This window comes from Sminthopsis crassicaudata, chromosome 1, assembly GCF_048593235.1.
Source record: "Sminthopsis crassicaudata isolate SCR6 chromosome 1, ASM4859323v1, whole genome shotgun sequence".
Classification (NCBI taxonomy): domain Eukaryota; kingdom Metazoa; phylum Chordata; class Mammalia; order Dasyuromorphia; family Dasyuridae; genus Sminthopsis; species Sminthopsis crassicaudata.
Genome location: NC_133617.1, coordinates 218,340,292 through 218,361,050, shown reverse-complemented (window position 1 = coordinate 218,361,050; position 20,759 = coordinate 218,340,292). Strand labels below are relative to the sequence as shown.

Genomic DNA, 20,759 nt, shown 5'->3' with positions numbered 1-20,759 from the left:
AGCCCTCTCCTTCCTTCTCACCCTGCTCCTGCCCCTTGGGCCCATCCCACCTAATATTCCGGACCCTACTTATCTCCCCGCGGTTTCTAGAGGAAAGCGCTTTGTAAGTCTTAAAGCGCTAAGAAAAACGTAAGTCTTTTTGATTATTTACCATCTCCTTTCCGTTCTGTGCGTGGAACCAAGAAAGGCACCTAATTTCAAAGAGACTGATTCTGGAGGGAAACAACTCCGAGATTACTCCACACGCGGAGCGGTGGCCCTCGGCCTAGTGTAGGGTCAGCTTAGTATCCCCCTGCAGGGGCAAGCTGGAGGCTTGTGCTGGCTTGGGCTGAATTTTTTTTTTTTTTGCCACAAAGCAGATTTGTTAAACATGGAAGAAGTAGTGTCAGCCAGAACTTGTGGTTTTGGGGAGATCAGCTGAGAGAACAGCTTGACCCTATTACTTACATAAACCAACTTGTGAGTAATTAAGATTGAATGAATAAAAACATTTATTAAATGCTTACTGTGTGCAAAACCTTCTGCAAAGTAATTGGGAATATAAATAAAAATATATGTAATAAGTACTCAATTCTTTTTCCAGGTTTTCTTTGGTAAGAATGAGGTCCCATTCTAAGCATTCATTTGGATGATACCTGTGGCTCTCCTGATTTTCCTTTTGCTGTTAGCCTTTTGAGATCATTTTACTGGTGACATTTAAAAAAAAAATCTTATCTCCACCATTCTCAATTTTGTGGGCAGGATTTAAGGTGGGTTCTGATGCCTAATAAACTTTAATGCATGCTTAATTATAAAATGTTTCAAATAAGTTGTAAAGTATGCTGCTAGAACTTGATTTTTCTGTCATCCATAAATTTTTAAGTGTTTTATTGTTTTGATCTTTGCAATTAATGAGATTTAAATAACTGCAGAAAATTATACAAGTTATACTAAAACATGACAGATGAAGATATATTGAAAGTAATTGTCAAAATGACAATCAGGAATTTTGAGTTATTTTAGGAGATATGATAGATATGTGCTAGGTAGAAATAGGAAACAATTATATATGGTAAGATATATGATTTATATTATAGATATAATAGTTTCATCATTATGTAATTCATTATTCCTTGCAAAAAGTTGTTTAGTTGTTTGGTTTGGTTAAATGTAAAATGATGTGTCAATTTACCCTTTGTTTTGATATATGTAACAAATACTATTTTAATTTTCTAAAACTTGTGATTTAATTATTGGAAGAATGATATAATTTGTTTTTTTTTAAATTATTTATACAGTGTGATGGAAAACTTTCGAGGAATAGCTGATGAATCATTTCCAAGTCCCTTAACTAATTCACTGACCAGTAACAACAGCAGGATTTTAGAAAATATCAGCATTTCTTCGAATCTTGGCCTACCAGTTGCTGTTTCAACAGTTGATAGAAATAGATATTGCTATGATGATAGGTAAGCCTCCCCCCTTTCAAATACAATATATTTTTGATGATTTGTAAAGAACAAAATGACTGAATCTTCTTAAGTGGAAAGTTGAACTTTTTTTTTTTCAGCTTTTCTCAAATATTTAAATGCCATTATGTGCAATGTACTGGGTGATACAGAGATAGATTAAAGATTGACTTAATCTGAAAAAAATTTACATTTCATTTGGATTGGGAAAGTGAAGGAGTGAGAATTAGCATCTATATTATCTGTATTTGTAGAGGCCAAAGCAAATTCTAGTTAGTATTGTTTAGAAAGATGTGAGGAGGGAAGCCATAGGTGTTTTGTTTTATTTTGTTTCTTATTCAGTAAGGTCGATTGGGGAAGACTTCATGAAAAGAGCTGGTACCTGCCTTGATCTTAATAGGAATAAAATTATTCCAAAAATTAGAATTGAGAAAACAGTAGTTCAGGTACAGGGAGGCAGACTATTCAAATGAAAAGGGCAGGGCAAGATTGGGAAACAACACTATTTAACTGTATTATATAGTTTGTTAAAGTAAGGTAAAATAAGGTAAGGTGTAATTTCTCCAAAATGTAATGTTCTCTGTTAAGGTTTTCTTGGGGTCTCCGGGAGCAGCCTTCATTTCAGTTCAGTAATCACCACACGAGTAGCCAGGGGTTAATCCAAAATCTTTATTGTCTCCTTCACTTGGGATTTGGCTAGTTTTTCTGGAGGCCTATCTCTCTCCTTGGTTCCGAGAGCTCCCGCCTGCCTTTTATGGCTTTTGAATCTCCCCAACTGTCTCTCCTTGCTAAGGCTCAATCATTATATCACTAGGAAACCATTATTTGTTGTAGGATTAAATCAATGCTAAACTACATTTAACCATTGTCTCCTCGATTCCATTTAGTATTGTTTCAAGTTCTGGCCTATAACATCTCTTTGTTAGGATTAAATTAGTCATACTAAATTAGGTAGCTTATATTAAATTAGATTAGCCATGCTAAATTAGATAGCTATTGTCTCTATCAATTCCACTGACTTAATACTTTGTAAGAGTCCTTTGTTTCAAGTTCTGAATTCTGGCCCATAACAGTAAAGTAAAAAGATTAGTGGGAAAAGATTATCTGGGAAACAGATTTTGCAGGACTTTACATGTCTCACCAAGGATGTTCTACTTTGCCCTAGAAATAGTAGGGATCTATTGATGGATTTTGCATAGGGGAATAAAATGGTCTGTTTTTAAGAAAAATTATTTTGGTGGTCTAAAAAAGAATGGGTTTGAGAGGAAAGAAACTGAAGGCAGAAAATCAATTAGGAAACTTATTTAAGCAAATTGTTTAGGTGAATGGTGATTGCCTGAATTAGGATGGTGGCCCTTTGAGTAGAGTGAGCCAGAGAAATGTGAGAGATGTTGTGAAGTTATAATTGAAGAGATTGAAGATGAGAAAAAGGGTAGACTTGAGTCTTTAAAAAGATCTTGGTGACTGGAAAAATGGTGCTAGATCAGTGAAGAGGAGTAGAAGTGAAAGTTTGGGAAAATAGTGGTATTCCATCTTAACATAGTTTGAAGAGTTTGCAGATCCTTGAGCAGGCCATTTGGGATTGGAATTTAAATATGATTATAGAGCTACATATGTTAGTCTAATGTGTGGAAGTACTATTTTACTGTTTACTGTTACTTATCTATTGTTCTTGAAAAGTAATAATGAATCTTCTTCAGGGTGATGTCTTGAGTTGCAAGTGAATTGGATTTAAATGAGGCAGGACTTGCTTTCTCTCCAAAGTCATCTGAGTCCAGCAGCAAGAACATAGGTTAGGATGACTTAGATGGCCTTACATGCAGTGGGAGACCGTGGTCTTTTTAAGTTTGTTTTTTCAGGCCTTAGTTTGTCTGATGCAATACTCTTTCACTGATTTAAGGCTAGTTAAGAAATAAGGCAAAAGATGGTCTAGTTTGCCTTCTCAAAAAACAAAAAAAATATTTGGGAGGGGAAAACCCTCAGGGTTTCTGGCCATAACAGAAATGGTTGCTTTTGCACTCATTATGAACCATTAAGACCAACCAAATGAAGCTTGAACTGGGACCCATTAATGACCAGTCAGTGACTAGTGATTTGGACTGTAGGCAATCCAGTTCCAGTACTAGGCAATTTAAAAAATTATAGAATAAATATGTAGAGAAGAGAAAGGCTAGCCTTTAAATTCAAAGCTATCTTGCAATATTTAAGTGATTAAAATTTATATTTCTCTGGGCAGTGCACCCATGGGGTTATAATTCCCCATGACTGAGGGATAAAAAGAAAGGGAAGTAAATGCCTTCATTGAAGGAGAAAAGGTAGAGAAAAATTCTGAGGCAGAGATTGGGGAAAAAAAGACTAATTATATGAGACTGAAGAGAAAATACAATTAAGTGGTAATTGTTGTTCTTTAGTAGAGAAATAGTATCCTAACTAGATCTAAAGAGTTGAGAAGTAAATGAATATTGAGGAAACTGAGGAAGTAGGTATAAATTACATAGGAATTTATGAATGAAAGAGTTTAGAATATTGTAGCTTGAGGAGCTGGGGTCTAGGCAAAGGTTCTTTAAACATGGGGGAGACCTAAACATACTAGTTTCCTTATGTGTGTGAATTAAGTAGATTATGGATGAGAGAGATAATGATGGAAAGACCAATCCACCAAAGGATACTGGGAGAAAGAGTCAGGAACATAAGTGATGAAGTTAGCCTTGGCTACCTTTTCCTTTGGCTCTAGAGTTATGAAGGAGATGATACATGAGGTCTAGAAGTTTTGGGGTAAGGAAGGAAAATGAGAGAGCTAAGAGGAGATAACCTGTTTCTTGGCCTAGTAGGAGGTAAAATCTAGTAATCTGGGTTGGGGTGGAATTAAAGATTTGAACAGAAGATTTGGAACACCTGATTTGGAAAATGTATTAATTGCCTGCCTGAAAGATGTAAAAGGTTTGTTATATATGGATCAGTGAGAACCTGGTTGAGGTGAGTGAACGTGAATATTTTTGTGTCTTTCCATGGTATATCTAAACTGGATACTGTGGTCACTAGGGCATGTTGACCTACTTGTTGGCTATAGTGATTGCTGTGGGTTTCACTTGGGGGCAACAATCTCATCAAATTTATTTTGTTTTATTGTTTTATTCAATAGGTAAGAAGTAGAATCAGAGAAGATAGATTTTGGGAATGAATCTTGAGTCGAAGGTGTCTTAAGAGGCAGTCATAACTTCACTAAAATTAAGTGAAACCTAGGTTTATTTCAAGAGAAATGGAACTGGCATGTGGCAGCCAAAGAATTCACAGTCCTTAGAGAAAGTTTGCATATTTATGACAGCAGGACAAAGGAAGGAGGAGGAAACAGAACTCTCCTTAAAGGAAAATGGCATTGGGAAAGTGGCAGTAAAGATAGAAGGAAGACACCTCCCAAAGCAGAAGACTAAGGTAATGGCAGAAGGAACTGCTAGACTATGAAGTATAAAGATAGGATGATCTACATATTTACAGGATTCCAGCTTCACAAGCAAATTCCCTAGCCTGGTGTTGCCACCTAACTTGAGACTCAATGTCCACTTGGGTTATAACCATTAGATTATGTCAACTGGGGGTGGGGAGGGTTTTTGGCTTGAATACTTTCAGGGCCAACTGCATTTGGGGCTCAGTGTTTGTGAAAATATGGCAATACAAAAGATATGTTCTGGGACCCCTTAACAAAGGGAGTAAACATTAGGAACATGATAGTTTTTGTAAATATATTTTATTGATATTTTTTATTTTTACATTGACTAGATTTCTGACCATGTGCCTTCCTTTTCTCAGATATCCATCCCTTATAGCATTTTTTTTTTCCTAAGGAAAGAAAAAGAGAGGGGAGAAAATCCAAGTAAAACCAATTAAGACATGAAAAAAATTTAGTATTATATATGGATTTTTCATAACCCCCGAAATTCCAGCCTTTGTAAAGAGGGAATGGGAGTTAGATAACTTCTTGTATCTCTTCTTTTAGGTTAATCTTGTTCTTTTTGATGTCCCATTATTCAATTTTGGAGTTTTTATGATGGTAGCTCTTTGAATTTACAGTTATAGAGTCATTCTCTATATTGTTTTCCTAATTTTGCTTTTTTCACTTTGCATCATTTTATGTTAGACTTCATGTGTTTCTCGATATTCATCGACTTCATCTTTTCTTATGTCACAGAAATAACATCCCATTACCTTGAATTTGTTTGGCAATTTTCCTAGTTGATTAATATACAGTTTGTTTCCAGTTATTTGTTATCACAAATTATTTTGTGATAGTGTGCATTCATTGGTTGTTGGATAAAGATTGTCACCCACTACTCAAAGATCACCTACAGACATTCATTTAAGAACTTTGTAACACTTTCTTTTTCACAATTCTGTATCTTAGGGGAGCTGCATTTTTGTCAGTTTTCTGTATTATACTAGCAAGAAATGTGGCTTGCTGACCAACTTTGAAATTTCCCATACATTTGATAAAAATTTGTCACTAGATTCACACATTTCACTCTGGCATAGAACTTTTTAGAGCTCTGCTGGTATAGCTTTAAAGAACCTAGGTTTCCTTCTGCATCATAGAGGTTTTGGAATTATACTTGCTTGTTAGCAGAAGTATACTCTAAATTTCTAATCTTTCTGATGTACTTTCAAGATAAATGATCAATTTTTTAAAATGGATCTGACCCTATTTTTATACTTGTAAATGGTGAAATAGTAATACTCTTTGTATAAAGGATCATAATGTCCTACATTTAAAGGTGGGAAGGACTTTTGAGATCATTTGGTCCAATTCCTTTATTTTATGTGTGAAGAAACAAAGGCTTAAATAGGTAAAATTACTTGCTTTCCACAGTAAGAAGAAAGGCTAGGATTTTGTCTCTGATTCTTATACTTTGCAGCATCAAGATGATGATGTGTCAACTAAATCAGCAATTAAGTATTGCAAAGCTGAAACTCAATTTAATTTAGACTTTTGATTATGTCAGATCAATGTGTTTTGGTAATTCTGTTGACTTTTGTTAATTTGCTGGATAAAATTGACATTTCTTGGACTCAGATTTTCTGCTGTCCATTTTACTTCACTTTATTTGTGAACTCTTTTTTCTTTTTGGATCCTCCTTTCCAATAGATTACATTTTTAAACTCTGAACTTCAAACCATTTCTACACGCTTGTATTGTTGATTACCTACCTGTATGTTCTCTTGTAATCTTTAAGTTGTTTTTCTGTTTCCTTCTTAATTTTTCTAACCAAAATGCAAATGTTTCTTTCCATTATATGACACTCAAATACTTGGTATGTGAAAACATGGGGTCCATACAATAGACCCATTGCTCATAGAATCCATGTGTAAGTTGATAAATTTTATCCATGCTTCTATTAATTGCTTTACCTTCTTCCTCCTGCAGGCAATTTGATAGATCTATTTTTGCCACAAAGTTTTTATAGACAATCCACTTTTCAGGATAGGAAGACAAAATGTAAGGAAGTGGTTTGTGAAACTTACAAAGGACTGTGTTACTTAATCTCTGGTTATATTTTCAATAGTGCATTATTTAATAAAATATTCCTATATTTAAAGTTTTACCTTGACCTACTTTTAACCAACACTTTCCCCTCTCTATAGATACTCTTCTATTCAGGCAACTTACATAGGAGGAGAGAGATTTTCAATTGCTTCTGAATCATCTTATGGTAGTCAGTTAGACTTTGAACCAAAAGGGAAATTTCATCTTAGCTACGGGGACAGGATGTAAGTGCCACCTTTATTTTATTTTCATATTTTATGTTTTAATATATATTTTTTTATTTTTCCCAGCTACATTTAAAACAAATTTTTTTACATTTCTTTTTAAAACTTTGAGTTCCATATTCTTTCCCTTCCTCCCCATACTCCCCACTGAAAAAGGAACAGGTAAAATTAATGCAAAACATTTCCATAAAAATCATTGCAAAAGAAAATAGATCTCCTACCCCTCCCTCTTAAAAAAAAAACCCTCAAGAAAAAAAAAAAATTTAAAAAGCATACTTCAGTCTGTTTTCAGACACAATCAGTTCTTTCTCTGAGTATGGATAGCATTTTTTATCATAAGTCCTTCAGAGTAGTCTTGCATCATTATATTGCTGAGAATAGCAAAGTGATTCACATCTCACATCTCACAACTTTGCTATTATTATGTACACAGAACATTTCCCTTTGCAGACTTTCCAGGTTTTTCTGATAACATTTTGCTTATTATTATTATTTTTTTAATAGTACTTTATTTTCCCAAATACATGCAAAAATCGTTTTCAATATTCACCTCTGCAAAACCTTGCTCCAAATTTTTCTCCCCTGTCTCCCTCCACCCCCCCTCTCTAAGACTGCAAACAATCTAATAAAAGTTAAGCACATGCAATTCTTCTATACATATTTCCATATTCATCATGCTGTGGAAGAAAAATCAGAGAAAAAATCATGAGAAAGAAGAAAAAACAAGCAAACAACAATGATGAAAAGGTGAAAATACTAAGTCTCCTTAGTTTTCTTTTTAGATGCAAATAATACTTTCCATTTCAAATCTATTGGGATTTCCTTGAATCACCTCATTGTTGTAAAGAACCAAGTCCATCACAGTTGATCTTCACATAATCTTACTGCTGTGTACAATGTTCTCTTGGTTCTGCTGACTTCACTTAGCATCATTTCATGTGAGTTGAGGCTTTTCTGAAGTCAGCCTGTTCATCGTTTTTTATAGAATAATAATCCATTACCTTCATATACCATATCTTATTTAGTTGTTCCTCAATTGAGAGGGAATTCACTAAGTTTCCAGTTCCTTGCCACTACAAAAAGGGATGCTGCAAACATTTTTGCACATATGTGTCCTTTTCCTTTTTTATAATCTCTTGGGATACAGGCCCAGTAGAGACACTGCTGGATCAAAGGGTTTGCACAGTTTGATAGTTCATTGAGCAGAGTTCCAAATCATTCTCCAGAATGGGTGGCTCAGTTCACAACTCTACCAACAATATGTTACTGTCTTAATTTTTCCACATCCCCTCCAACATTTACTATTTTCCTTTTCTGTCAGCTTAGCCAATCTACCTCACAGAGTTTCTAAAAGGATTACATCTTGGCTCTGCCTCTCATTTTATTTTCTTAGAACTAAAATGTAATGTTAATTGTAGAAGAAGCCATTATAATTTTGCCCAGGTATGATACTTGATGACTGATTTTGTTTTATTGCATCTGTCATCACAAAGGATTTGTGACTTTTTATCTTTTTGAGAAAAAAATTTTTTTTCAAGAAAATGTTTTTGTGATGTGTCATAAATTTTCATAACCATTTGATTAGCTAAATCTAATAAGCTAGAACAAATGAGAAGAACAGATTTTATTAAACTCAGAGTACATCACCAGTAATTAATGAGAATTGTGCCATTTACAATTCAACTAGTATTTATATATTACAAGAAAGAAGGAAGGGGGGAACAAAGATGGCTGCTTATTATAGTGCAGCTGACCATACACAGGATATAAAGTACACATTAAGTAAAGTGCATGTCATTAGCTAAGGAGATACATGAGGGATGAATTCTTGTTAGTATAGTTAAATTCAATAAATCAAAGGAGCTACTGGCCAAATGGCTCAAACAAAATAAAGATAATATCCTTACCTGTTTTGACAAAACTATATGAAAATTTACATTTTTTCAATGAAAAATGGAGTTTCTAGAGGATTTTAATTCTGAGGAAAAAAAGCTTCTGGACACCTACAAACGAAAATCAAATACTCACAAAATAATAGGCTTTTTTGTAAAGAAAAGCTGAAAATGGATCAAAAGAGTAGTAGTACACATAGAAGGTTCTCAGATGATTATAATAGAGTTATCCAAACTAATTAAGTTTCATACAATTATAGTGTCCGGTATCAATATAGCTACCAAGATCCCTGAAATTATAGGCAGTATTATCTTTTCCCTCCTAAAATGATTGGAAAATATATTTTAATTAAACAATGGGGGAGGGGAAACATAAACTTTTAAATTTTTTTTTTTTAAGTTAACTAAGGTTTTTTTTGTACCAATTTTTCATGTAATAAAAATTATTTAATCTTATGTAACTGCTTCTATGTTTTGTTTAGTTATGACTATATCTCCTTTCAATACCTGTGAAAGATATATGACCTGCTTTTCTTCTAAAAAAAATTTTTTTTTTAGTATGATATTTATGTTGGGTCAATTTAGAATATAATTTAGCATATAGTGTAAAATAATGTAAGGTATTGGTCTGAATCTATTGTTTTCCAGTTTTCCAAGCAGTTTTTATCAAATTTAGTAATATTTTTTCCTATGTAATTTGTTTTCTTTTCTCAAACATTAGGTTATTGAGTTCTGTTATTTTTTATCCTACTTTGTCTCTTCTGTTCCATTTTTTTTGTCTTTTTTTTTTTTTAATCAATACCAGTGGTTACTTTATCATATAATTTGAGTCCCAGAAGTGCTATTCCCCCTTCATCCTCACTTCTCTTCGTCATTTTGTTTGATATTGTAGATCTTTTGTTTTCCCAAATAAATCTTCTTATTTTATCAGATTTTATAAAGTATTCCCTTGGTAATTTGAAAAGCATGTCATTATTATGTGTAAAATTACTTTGATAATGTTGTCATTTTTATTATATTGGCATTGACCTAGTTGTGAACACTGAATATTTCTCCTTTTTAAGTTATTCTTTATTTCTTTAAGGAACACTCTGTAATTGAGTCAATACATATATGTAGGTGGGTCTCCGATGTTTCTTAGTAATTTATGATTTGCCTATTTAGTTTTGTGTTTTATTACTGTTAACGTAGAGTTGTTATTGATTCTGGGAGATTTATTTTGTAGCATACAACTCTGTTGAATTAGCTGTTGGTTGTCTCAATTAGTATCTTGATTAATTCCCTAGGATTTTTCAAATATATCATCATATCATTAGCAAATGGGGATAGTTTTTATCTTCTTTTATTTCTTTCTTTGTTTTTTCCTTATGTCTTATTGCTGTTGCTAGCATTTCCAGAACGTAATAAAGTAGTAGTAGTTAGAGTAAGCATCTTTATTTCACTCTTGTGTTTATTTTTAAAGTATTCTTTTTCTTTTTTTAGTGTTGTCTGTTTTGTTAATATTTAATGTATCTGATTACTTTTTAAAAATTTTCTTCTTGTTTTGTTGTTTCATCCTGAATATTTCTACTAGTGACTTTGACAAGAATTTTTGTCCATCCTGTGGAATCATTCATTTACATTTTAGGTCCATTATCATTTTTAGGAGTTTGTTACTAAGGCAAGGTTTTTTGTTTTTTGTTTTTTTTTAACCTCTTTTGTGAAGCTTTTGATCCTCTCTTCCCCCCCAATTCTGTCTCTTTTATCTTTTTAAATATCCTTCCAAAATTGTTATGTAATTTCTTGCAATAATTCTGTTATAGACAAGCTCTTTTTTTTTCTTTTTTAGGATTTGATATTATAAATGTTATAAAAATGATATTTTCAATTTCCAAATGTTTTTATTTACTCTTTTGGATTGTACTATAAGTAAGTTTTTTTCACTATGGAAGAGAATATTATAAATGTAATATATGTGATTGGGGAATGAATTTGATGAAGTCATAATCAAAACCTTAGTTAAAAAAAAAAAAGTAAAACAAAAATAAAGGGAAAAATTCAGGAAAGATTTCCAAACCCATGAGATGATTTTATTACAGCTCTGAATCCTTGTTCCAAATCTTCTTTGTTCCTTTGAGCCTTTGGCTATTCTCTACCCAAAATTCCCCTAGCTAGCCACTTTGACTGTGCTGCCCTCTTTGGGCTCTTATTCTCTTTTCTCTTTCATTCATCTTATTTCTTCATTTATTAAATATTGCCTGAAACTTTTATACATTTTCTGCATTTAGGAACTGAATCGCTTGGAACTTTCATCAGCACAGTCATTGTTTATGTTACAGAACTAGGCTCTGTCAGATTGCCTGTAGTAAGCTTAAGCTCTAATAATGATGTTATATAGTGATATACACAAAAAGAGGTTTGTCTCTTCTCATAAGGAAGTGGATCATCTCTTTCTTGTGTTGTTTCAGTGGCTCATGTCACCTGTCCCTCACTTTTTCCATTTATGAAAGTCTTTCTCAGATACAAGTTGGAAAAGCTTTTCTTAAATCTTAAATAACTTCTTTATCATCTTTAAGGATTTTAATAGTGACAAATGAGGAATAGCACTTTCACAATGTAAATTAAAAAGTAATCATTAAAATTGTTTGGTAAAAATAAAATAAAAACGAAAAGAAATGGCATGTCAAAAAATTTCTGAGATTTCATTAAATGGCATTACATTTGTTGTTAAGCAAAGATGAGAAAAGATTTGACTAGTCAATACTAAAGTGGTTATGAAAAATCTAATTGCTTGCTGATGAAACTGTGAAGTTTTCCAGTAATTCTTGGAATCGGCTTGGAATTAAACTATTAAACTGAGTAAAATGTACATTTTATTTTATTTTTTTTAAAACAAAATGTTCCCTCTAAATCAACATCATTTTTCTTTGATAGCTGACTCCCCCTTTTTTTTTTTTTTTTTTTTTTTTTTTAACATATGTAATGTTCACATCTTTCAAATTTTCATTCTTGAGGGTGTTGCATCTTTTCTGGGCTAACTTTAGAATTTTCCTTAGTGGTAAGGTTATTTTTCCTAAATCCTTAGAAATGTAAACTTCCAAAATCTAAGTTATATACCTTATTATAGTACTTTTATTTTTCTCAGATATTTTGAGGTGGAATAATCATCTCCTTGCAAGGTTCTTATTTCTATTTTATTTATTAGTTTTCTTTTTCTTCACCATTTCTTCCCAAATAGTTGTTCCTGTTGATTTCTCACATCTTTTGTAAGATGCAGTTATTAATGCAAATCAAGAGCTTATTAGTTCTTTTGTTTTTGGCAAACAGTGAAATCTTTCATCACTATTATATCACATTTTTGTGCTAGAGTTGTGGTTTCTTAATTTCTCTCCTTTCTATTCAATTGGTCTGTACTCACATCATATTGATTCATTTTCTGTTCCTTTTGATCTTAGCCCATATGTCAGATTTCTCTCCTGTATCTTTTTGTATAGGACTACTTTGTCTGTGTCTCTATTTATCTTTACCACGATTTCTGATAAAATTCTTGAATGGATTATTAAAATATATATAATCATGTGTCTAAAAAGGAAAGTTGCTTTTAGAAAGAACTACTATGACTTCACAAGAATGGTCTCTGCATTTTTAACTTCATTTTATTTTTTGGATAGGATTACCAAAATACCAAATGAGAACACTTTGGACATAGTTTTAGTTTTTAAATATTTTTTCTAATTATATATTTTTAAAAATTTACATTAATTAAAAAAAATTGAGTTCCATTATGCCCAAAGGGCTATAAAACTGTGCATATGCTTTGATATGCTGTATCTTTAGGATACTAGAATGCTAGATCTATTTATCAAAGAAATCACAAAAGAGGGAAAAGGACCCACATGTGAAAATATTGGTAGCAGCTTTTTTTAGTGACGGGGAATTGGAAATTGAGTGGATACCATCAATTGGGGAATGGCTGAACAAATTATGGTATGTGAATATAATGGAAAACCATTGTTCTATAAGAAATGATGAGCAGGCTGACTTAAGAAAAGTGTGTAAAGACTTACATGAACTTGATGCTGAATGAAGTGAGGAGAATCAGATGAGTATTGTATACAATAAGAGCAAGATTATGTAATGATCAACAATGCCAAACTTTAGCTCTTCTCAACAATAAGGTTACCTAACACCATTCTAACAGACTTGGGATAGAAAATACCATCTCCATCAGAGGAAGAATACTATTTTCATCCTTTTTTTGTTTTGTTTTGTTTTGTTCTTTTTTCTTTCCTATAGTTTTTCCCATTTGTTTTGATTTTTCTTTCACAACATGGTAATATGGAAGTATGATTAAAATGATTGTATGTGCATAAAATAATTTGTATGTGTATAGCATTATGTGTGTGTATAACTATATATCTATCTCTCTATCTCTATCTATCTATATCTGATTGCTGTCTTAGGGAAGAGGGAGAGAAGGAAAAGAAGGCTAAAAAATATTTGGAACTCAGAATCTTACAAAAGTAAATGTTGAAAGCAGTTAAATAGTATAGTGGATAGAATACTGGCTGTGAAGTTGGGAAGATTTGAGTTTAAATCTGGTTTCAGACACTTAATAGTTCCTAACTGTGATTATGGGCTAAGTCACTTAACCCTAGTTGCCTTGCAAAAAAAAATTAAGAAATGTTGAAAATAAAATACTTTTAAGTGAAAAAAAAGTTTTAGTTCTAAAATCTATCTCTTTGTTCTTCTTTCCTCTCCCTTAAAAGGGAAGCAATTTGATACATAGTCTATACCTGTGCAGTTATGCAGAATAGTATGTAAGTTTGGTACTATAACCTAGGATTCTATCCTTGATTCTGCAAAGTTAAACATTTTTGATTAATTATTTGGATAAAGTAAAAATGAAAGGCTTTTCAAATTGTTCAGATGGCACCAAGCTGGGATGGATAGCCACATTTACTGGATAATAGTGGCTTTGGACTAAAAACTATATTCAACAGAGATAAATATAAAATCTTATAGTTGGGTACAAAAAAATCAATTTTGCATGTATAAGATGGAGTAGCATACTTAGATTGCAATTCTGAAGAGGATCTGGGGGTTTTACTGAACTTACAAATTCATTTATGAATTATCAGAATAATATGGCAGTAAAAAAGCCAATGCAGTCTTATTTTACTCCATCAAGAGAAAGAAAGGCTTAGTGTTTCAAGGAATAAGTTGATAGTGATAGTCTTTTCCTTTTTTTTCCTTTGTAGATAAACAATTCATTCTGATAATGGAGAACCCTCAATTCAACAAATGTTTTTAATTTTAAAATTCTGAACTTAATGGACTTTCAAAGTGAAAATTTCTTTTGCAGAGAAATAGAAAAAATGATGATGTATGAAATCTTTGAAACGGCTTATTATGTGAACAGCTTGTTTTTTATATATTTTGTTTTTGCTTATTTCTGAACTTTTTTTGCCTTCTATTTTAAAAAATGCACTCATGACCTTTTTTTTTAATACTATTTTTACCTTTCCCTAAGGCCTTTCCTTCCATGAAAAAAAGAAGAAAAATACAGTCCTTGTAATAAATATATGTAATTAAACAAAACAGATCCACACATTTTCCATCTCCAAAAGTATCTCATTCACTTAGCATAGTGTCTAACTCATAGTAATAAGTGCCATATAAATGTTTATTTCTTTCTCTCCCTTCCCTGTGAAATGTCTTTATTTTGCAGATAAGGAAATTGAGGCTTAAAGAAGTTAAGTAACTTGCTCATATTCACACAGTGTTTGCAGCTGGATTTTAACACAGTTTTTACTGACTTCAAGTCTAGCTTTCTATTCATAGACAAAAGTGGAACAATCTCAAGGAGCTTTACAGTGTATTAAGAGAGACCAAAATATATAGAAAATAAATGCAATGTAATTTTTTTGTCTGTGCAGGTACTATCAATTATGGTGGGTGGGAGAAGGGATCAGAAAGACCTTATCTACAAGGTAGCATTTGAGCTGATCTCTGTAGGGTAGCAGGGATTTCCAGATAAAGAAATGGGGAAGGGGGGGCGGAGTGTCTTGCTGGCATGGGTCTCTTAAAGTGTCCACTGTAATCCATTCATTGTACAGTATAAATTATCTTTTCAGCACCAACCTTGGAGTTAGGAGGACCTGATTTCAAATTCAGCTTCAGACACATAACATTTAACTATCTGTGTGACTCTGAGTCAGTTGATCCCAATTGCATCACAAAAAAAAAAAGTTCTCTTGGAGAGAAATTAGTTTCTAATGTGAATAATTTGATAATTTCTTGGCTTCAACTGGTGGTGTAATTATTCACATCACTGCAAAATTTGCTCTGTTTTCTGTGCTTGCTGTAACTATGTTGGATGATCAGAATGTTTTTCTTTACTATTACCTCTCAGAATCCCTGTCATTCCTTAAGATTCAGCTGAGGTAAGTGTTTTTAGGGTAAAGGATCCATTAATTAGTATGATTGAGAGTAGAATAATAGCTAGTGTTACTTCTTAGGACATTGTGCAACTGCTCGTAAGGCTCTGATTAGGGCGTATTTTGAATTTGATGCTCACCCTGATTATAGGATAGAATATATTTGCCACCTTTTTTGTGGAGGCTTTCCTGATTCTCTTCACCACTCTATAAAGAAGGTCTTAGGGCCCAAAGTACACCAGGAGTAGCTGGTGGCACATTGGATAAAGTTGTGGATCTGAAATCAGGAAGACTTCAGTTCAGATCTAGCCTCTTGACACTTAAGCTAGCTGTGTGACCTTCAGCAAGTCACTTAGTATCTATTTGCCTCAATTTCCTCAACTATAAAATAAGGCTATTGCCTTACATATGAGAATCAAATAAATATTTGTAAAAATGCTGAGTACAGTGCCTGGCAGATAGTTGTTGATTTTTGTCCTTTGTTCTTGAAGAGGACCAGGATATCAGGGAGAAGATTCCATGATATGTAAGTGAATTGGATTTAAGTGAGGGAGAGCTGGGCAAGGTCACCTGCCTCACCTTTTCCTCCAGAATCATCTGGGTCTGGTGACCAGATATAGATCCAGATGACTAGAGATGGCTCTGGCTCTGGAAGCAGTAAGAAATGGCCCTGGGTGCAATGGGAGACCTTGGTCCTTTTAAGCTAAGATCTTCAGGTCTTTTTGACTGAAGCCGCATTCATTCAGGGAGTAAGACTAGTTGTCAATTGCAGCAAAGAATCCCCTCTTTTCTCTAGTTTCCCCCCAAAAAAGAAATTTAAAGAAAGAAATTTATGTAATTTATTTGTAAAATGTCCTTCCATTAGATTTTAAGCTTTTTCATTTTTGTCTTTGTATCCTCAGTGCCTTCTTTGTAGTAATAACTGAGTAAATGTTTGTTAAATGGATTTGAAGGATGAAGACAATGCAAAAGCAGTTGGTCATAAAGTCATTGATGTTTTCAGAGAAAGCTGTTTCAATAAAATTGATGCCACCTTGCTGAAAATGGAATAAATGATTGGAGAGGGAGGTATTTGGTAGCAAGTATAGATCTTTTCTAGTACTTTGGCAGTAATGAAAAATAACTTGAGGGCAGTGACATTGAAAAGAGGTTTTGTTGTTGTTTTTGGGATAAGGATATCTTGACCATAAGCTGATTAAAAAAGAGCCAATAGACAGGAAATACATGAGAGAAACTGGATCCTTGGACAAAGTTGTGGAAAAAATTGGAAGAAATATATTTGAGCATTCAACTTAATTCGCTTTAACAAAGGAGAACCAGCTGTTCTCCCTGGTACTGGAGGGAAGGAAAAGTATATTGAGTTGAAAGTGTTTGAAAGAAATAGAGGAGGACAACTGAGAGAATTCGTACTACATGTTTTCTCAGTTAACATATTTTCTCTCCTGAGACCAGAAGAAAAGATGAAATTGAGGGCTTAAAGAAAAAAGTGACATTTTTAATAATTACAGTGAGATGTCAGTAAGAGATAAATAAGAGGATTTTGATGGAATAGTAGGAGGCTGTGAAAAACGGAATTAAGGAACTGAAGGTCCCTGACTGAGGGTTAAAAACAAGTGTGGAAGGGGTAGGAAATTGTTTTGAGGTAGAAATGAAATATCCATTAAGAGGGTGCAATTCTTGATTAAGAAAGGTTAATTCTTGGGTTGGAAGATATTGGAAGTGATGAAGTTTATGAGACTACCTTGATATATTGATGTTAAACATGCATGAGATTATGATTATTTCATAGTGCTGGATTATATAGCAGTATCTCAAAAGATATGCTATATTTTTTCAGAATACCTAACATGGAATGTAATTTGTCTACTACTTTTGGCATTTGACCAGGTATATAAGAAACTTTCTATTGTTTTATCTGTTTTTATGTGAGAAACTATACTTCTAATCCAATAGTGAATTATTTAGGAAAATAAATCAATAACAGTTACTTGTTTATATTGATTAATGTAACTAGTAAACTTTTTTTTTTTTCCCTTCTCTAGGCCAAATGTCAATAGACTTACTGGAAGTCAACGAATATCAGATATTTTCAAGAAAGAACTGTCTTACGAGAGTGAGAATATCGACACATTGCCAGTTGAGAGTATTAGAGCTGCACATTCCATTCAGGGCAAAGATAGTTTTGGAAGGATTTCATCACTGGATCAGGTGAAAGGTATTTCCTAGCATAGAGATATTATTTCATGTATTAGATATTTTACATTCTTTTGTGTAGTCTACTTTTGGTGATATGTTATATAGTTAAATAGAAAACAAAAAATGCTTAGTTTTTAGAAATTTATAATACATTTTTACCTCATCTTTAAAATAAGTCTAGAATTGGGAAGAAATGAGTCTAGAATGTGCACGAGTCTAGAATTGGGAAGAATTGTTGGAACTGGAGGCAGATATTTGGAATTAATTATTTATAATTGGTTTAGAGGAAGATAGTTATGGTAAAATGGGAAAAGCATTAGATTTAGAATCATTGAATATCTGGGTTTAGAACTCCTTGTATAATTCTGGGCAAGTCATTTTAACTCTCAGAGCATTAATTTCCTCCTCTTTAAATTGAAAGGGCTGTACTATAGAGGATTTCTGAGGGCTAAACCAGTTTAAGCCTATGCTTTCCCCATAGTAATTTTATAAAGCATAAGGTGGAAGAATTCCCATTTTTATACATTAGGAAACTGAGGTTTGATCTAGACTTAACGTCATTTATTTTTCTATTATAATATAAAGGTTAGTTGCTAGTTACACAATGTTAGTATTTATTTACAGATTTATCCACTGATGTGTGTTTCCTCCCAGATTTGAGAAGCAGAGAAAACAAGGTAAAATATTAAATATTTTTCTAATAATTAGCAGGCATTAATGATGAATAATTTTTTTGTCCATCTTTTGACCAAACTTTAGGCATTTTTCAATAATAGTAATTTTTTATGTGTTAAATGAAAATATTTGCCATCTTTGGCATCTGCAGTAATTTATCTTTTTGGAAAGGGGCTTTTCAGATATGGTGATTTCAGTGATAAAGCCAACTCCTGGGATGGAAATTTCTTCCTTTGATGTACATGGGCAACTCTTTTAAATTTATGGTCTTAACTGCCTAGGGTACCAAGATGCTAAGTCAGTATTGTTACATAGATAGTATGTTCAGCAAGATTTGAACCCAGATCTTCTGTGCCAGTTTTTTTTTTTTTTAATTCAAAAGTTTTTTTCCAGTTAGCATTTGTTTTATGTTCCACTTCCTTTATGAATCAGGAAGAGGACTAGAGAAAGCCTTTGTAACATAAAAGTAGTGAAGCCAAACAAATCTCCATATTGTCTATGTTCACAAATATGTGTCTCATTCTATATTTAGTCTATTACTTTTCTGTCAGGCAGTGGGTAGCACTGTTTTTCACTGGTCTTGTGTAGTCATTGCTGTTTACTGCACTGACCAGAATTCTGTTTATTTTATTACAGCTTTTTTATTTTCAAAAGATATGCATGTATAATTTTTCAACATTGATCCTTGCAAAACCTTGTGTTTCAAATTTTTCCCTCCCTTCCCTCCACCTCCTCCCCTAGATGGCAAGTAATCCAATATATGTGTTAAACATGTTGAAAAAAAAAAAGTTAAATCCAATATATGTATACATATATTTCTGTATATGTATACATATGTATAATACATATTTATGCAATTATTGTGCTGCACAAGAAAAATCAGATCAAAAAGGGGAAAAATGCGAAAGAAAACAATGCAAGCAAACAACAAAAAGAGTGAAATTCCATATTCCGTATTCAGTTCCCACAGTCCTCTCTCTGGGTGTAGATGGCTCTCTTCATCACAAGATCATTGGAATTGGCCTCAATCATCTCATTGTTGAAAAGATCTATGATTGATCAGAATTCTTAATTCTTTCAAAGTCGTTTGTTTTTAAATTAATGCTACATATAAGTTCTGTGGATTCTGCTCACTTAACTCCGCTTTGGATGTCATAGAAATCTTTCCAAGTCCCTCTGAAATTTTTCCTCTTGTTATTTCTTATAGCACATTTGTATTTCAGTGTATTTATATATCATAATTTACTAAGCTATTCTTCAGTTGATGCAGTTTGGTCACATTTAACTCTTTGTGACCCTGTGGATCAGAGCTTGCCAAGCTCTTCCATCTTTCATCTTCCAGTATCATAACTTTTAGCACTTTAATATGTCCACGAGGTGTTTTTGGCAAAGATACTGAAGTAGTTTGTAATTTTTTTCCCCTAAGGATCACCTTTTTTCAGAAATCTCCAATATAACCTTGCTGTCTTGGGTCTGTATGGTATAGCTCATTGTTTCATTGAGCTACACACGTTCCTCTACCATAACAAAGCTGTGATCCAAGAGGAGCATTGAAGAATAACCTTTTAATTTCTAGTTCTTTGTTATCACAAAAATAGCTGTTAAATTATTTTCTTACACAGTCCCTTTAATCTTTTCTTTGATAGCAAGGCTAGCTATCTATTTACTGTATCACGTTTCTCAGTTTGAAATTGAGAACCCAAAATTAAGTGGTTTATATTGCTTTCTTTTTATAATATACCTAAGTGAATTTAGTTTGCATTATGATATTGCTTATTACTATTTTTAAGTGATTAAGAAGCAGCCCAAACCCTTATATTTTAAAAAATTACATGGTGTGAATGATTTCATTGTTCTTATAATATGTAGGTCTTAGAGAATCATAAATAGATATATAGAAAGATTGAGATCCATAACATTCCCATATATAAGCAGCTTATATACATACATAAACATATATATATTTATATTTATGTAAATATATATAAACATATGCAGTTTTAATGGCATCATTAAGATTAGGAACGCCTTATATCTTGACCTTGAGTTATCAGTCCTTATATTGTCACATTGCATACATGTAGAATGTTTTGAGAGGGATAGAGGTTGAGGAGAGGAACAAAGTAAATTCAATTTAGTGAATATTAGAATGAGTGGAAATGGCAAAATGTGGTTATTGATTAGTTATATTAGATAACCAATAATACTAATACTAATGATATGCATAAATATGGAAGAATGATAAAAATAGGTTTGGTAGAGTGAACAATTTGGAGGGGGAAAATGATGATATTTTGAACACATTAATATTCGAGTTATCAGTGAAAAATCCAATTGGCAGATGTTGGGATTGGAAAGGGACCTAATTT

The 20,759-nt window shown here is 32.7% G+C and overlaps 1 protein-coding gene across 1 annotated transcript in view; it reads left to right on the top strand.

Moving 5' to 3' along the window:
• Nucleotides 1–20,759, top strand: part of CEP192 (centrosomal protein 192) — a 164,431-nt gene that overhangs the window by 22,940 nt on the left and 120,732 nt on the right. Inside the window, exons 11-14 of the mRNA XM_074279226.1 lie at nucleotides 1,278–1,448; nucleotides 7,083–7,208; nucleotides 17,562–17,734; nucleotides 18,340–18,392. Coding sequence (XP_074135327.1) covers nucleotides 1,278–1,448; nucleotides 7,083–7,208; nucleotides 17,562–17,734; nucleotides 18,340–18,392 — 523 coding nt within the window. The remainder of the gene's footprint in view (nucleotides 1–1,277; nucleotides 1,449–7,082; nucleotides 7,209–17,561; nucleotides 17,735–18,339; nucleotides 18,393–20,759) is intronic.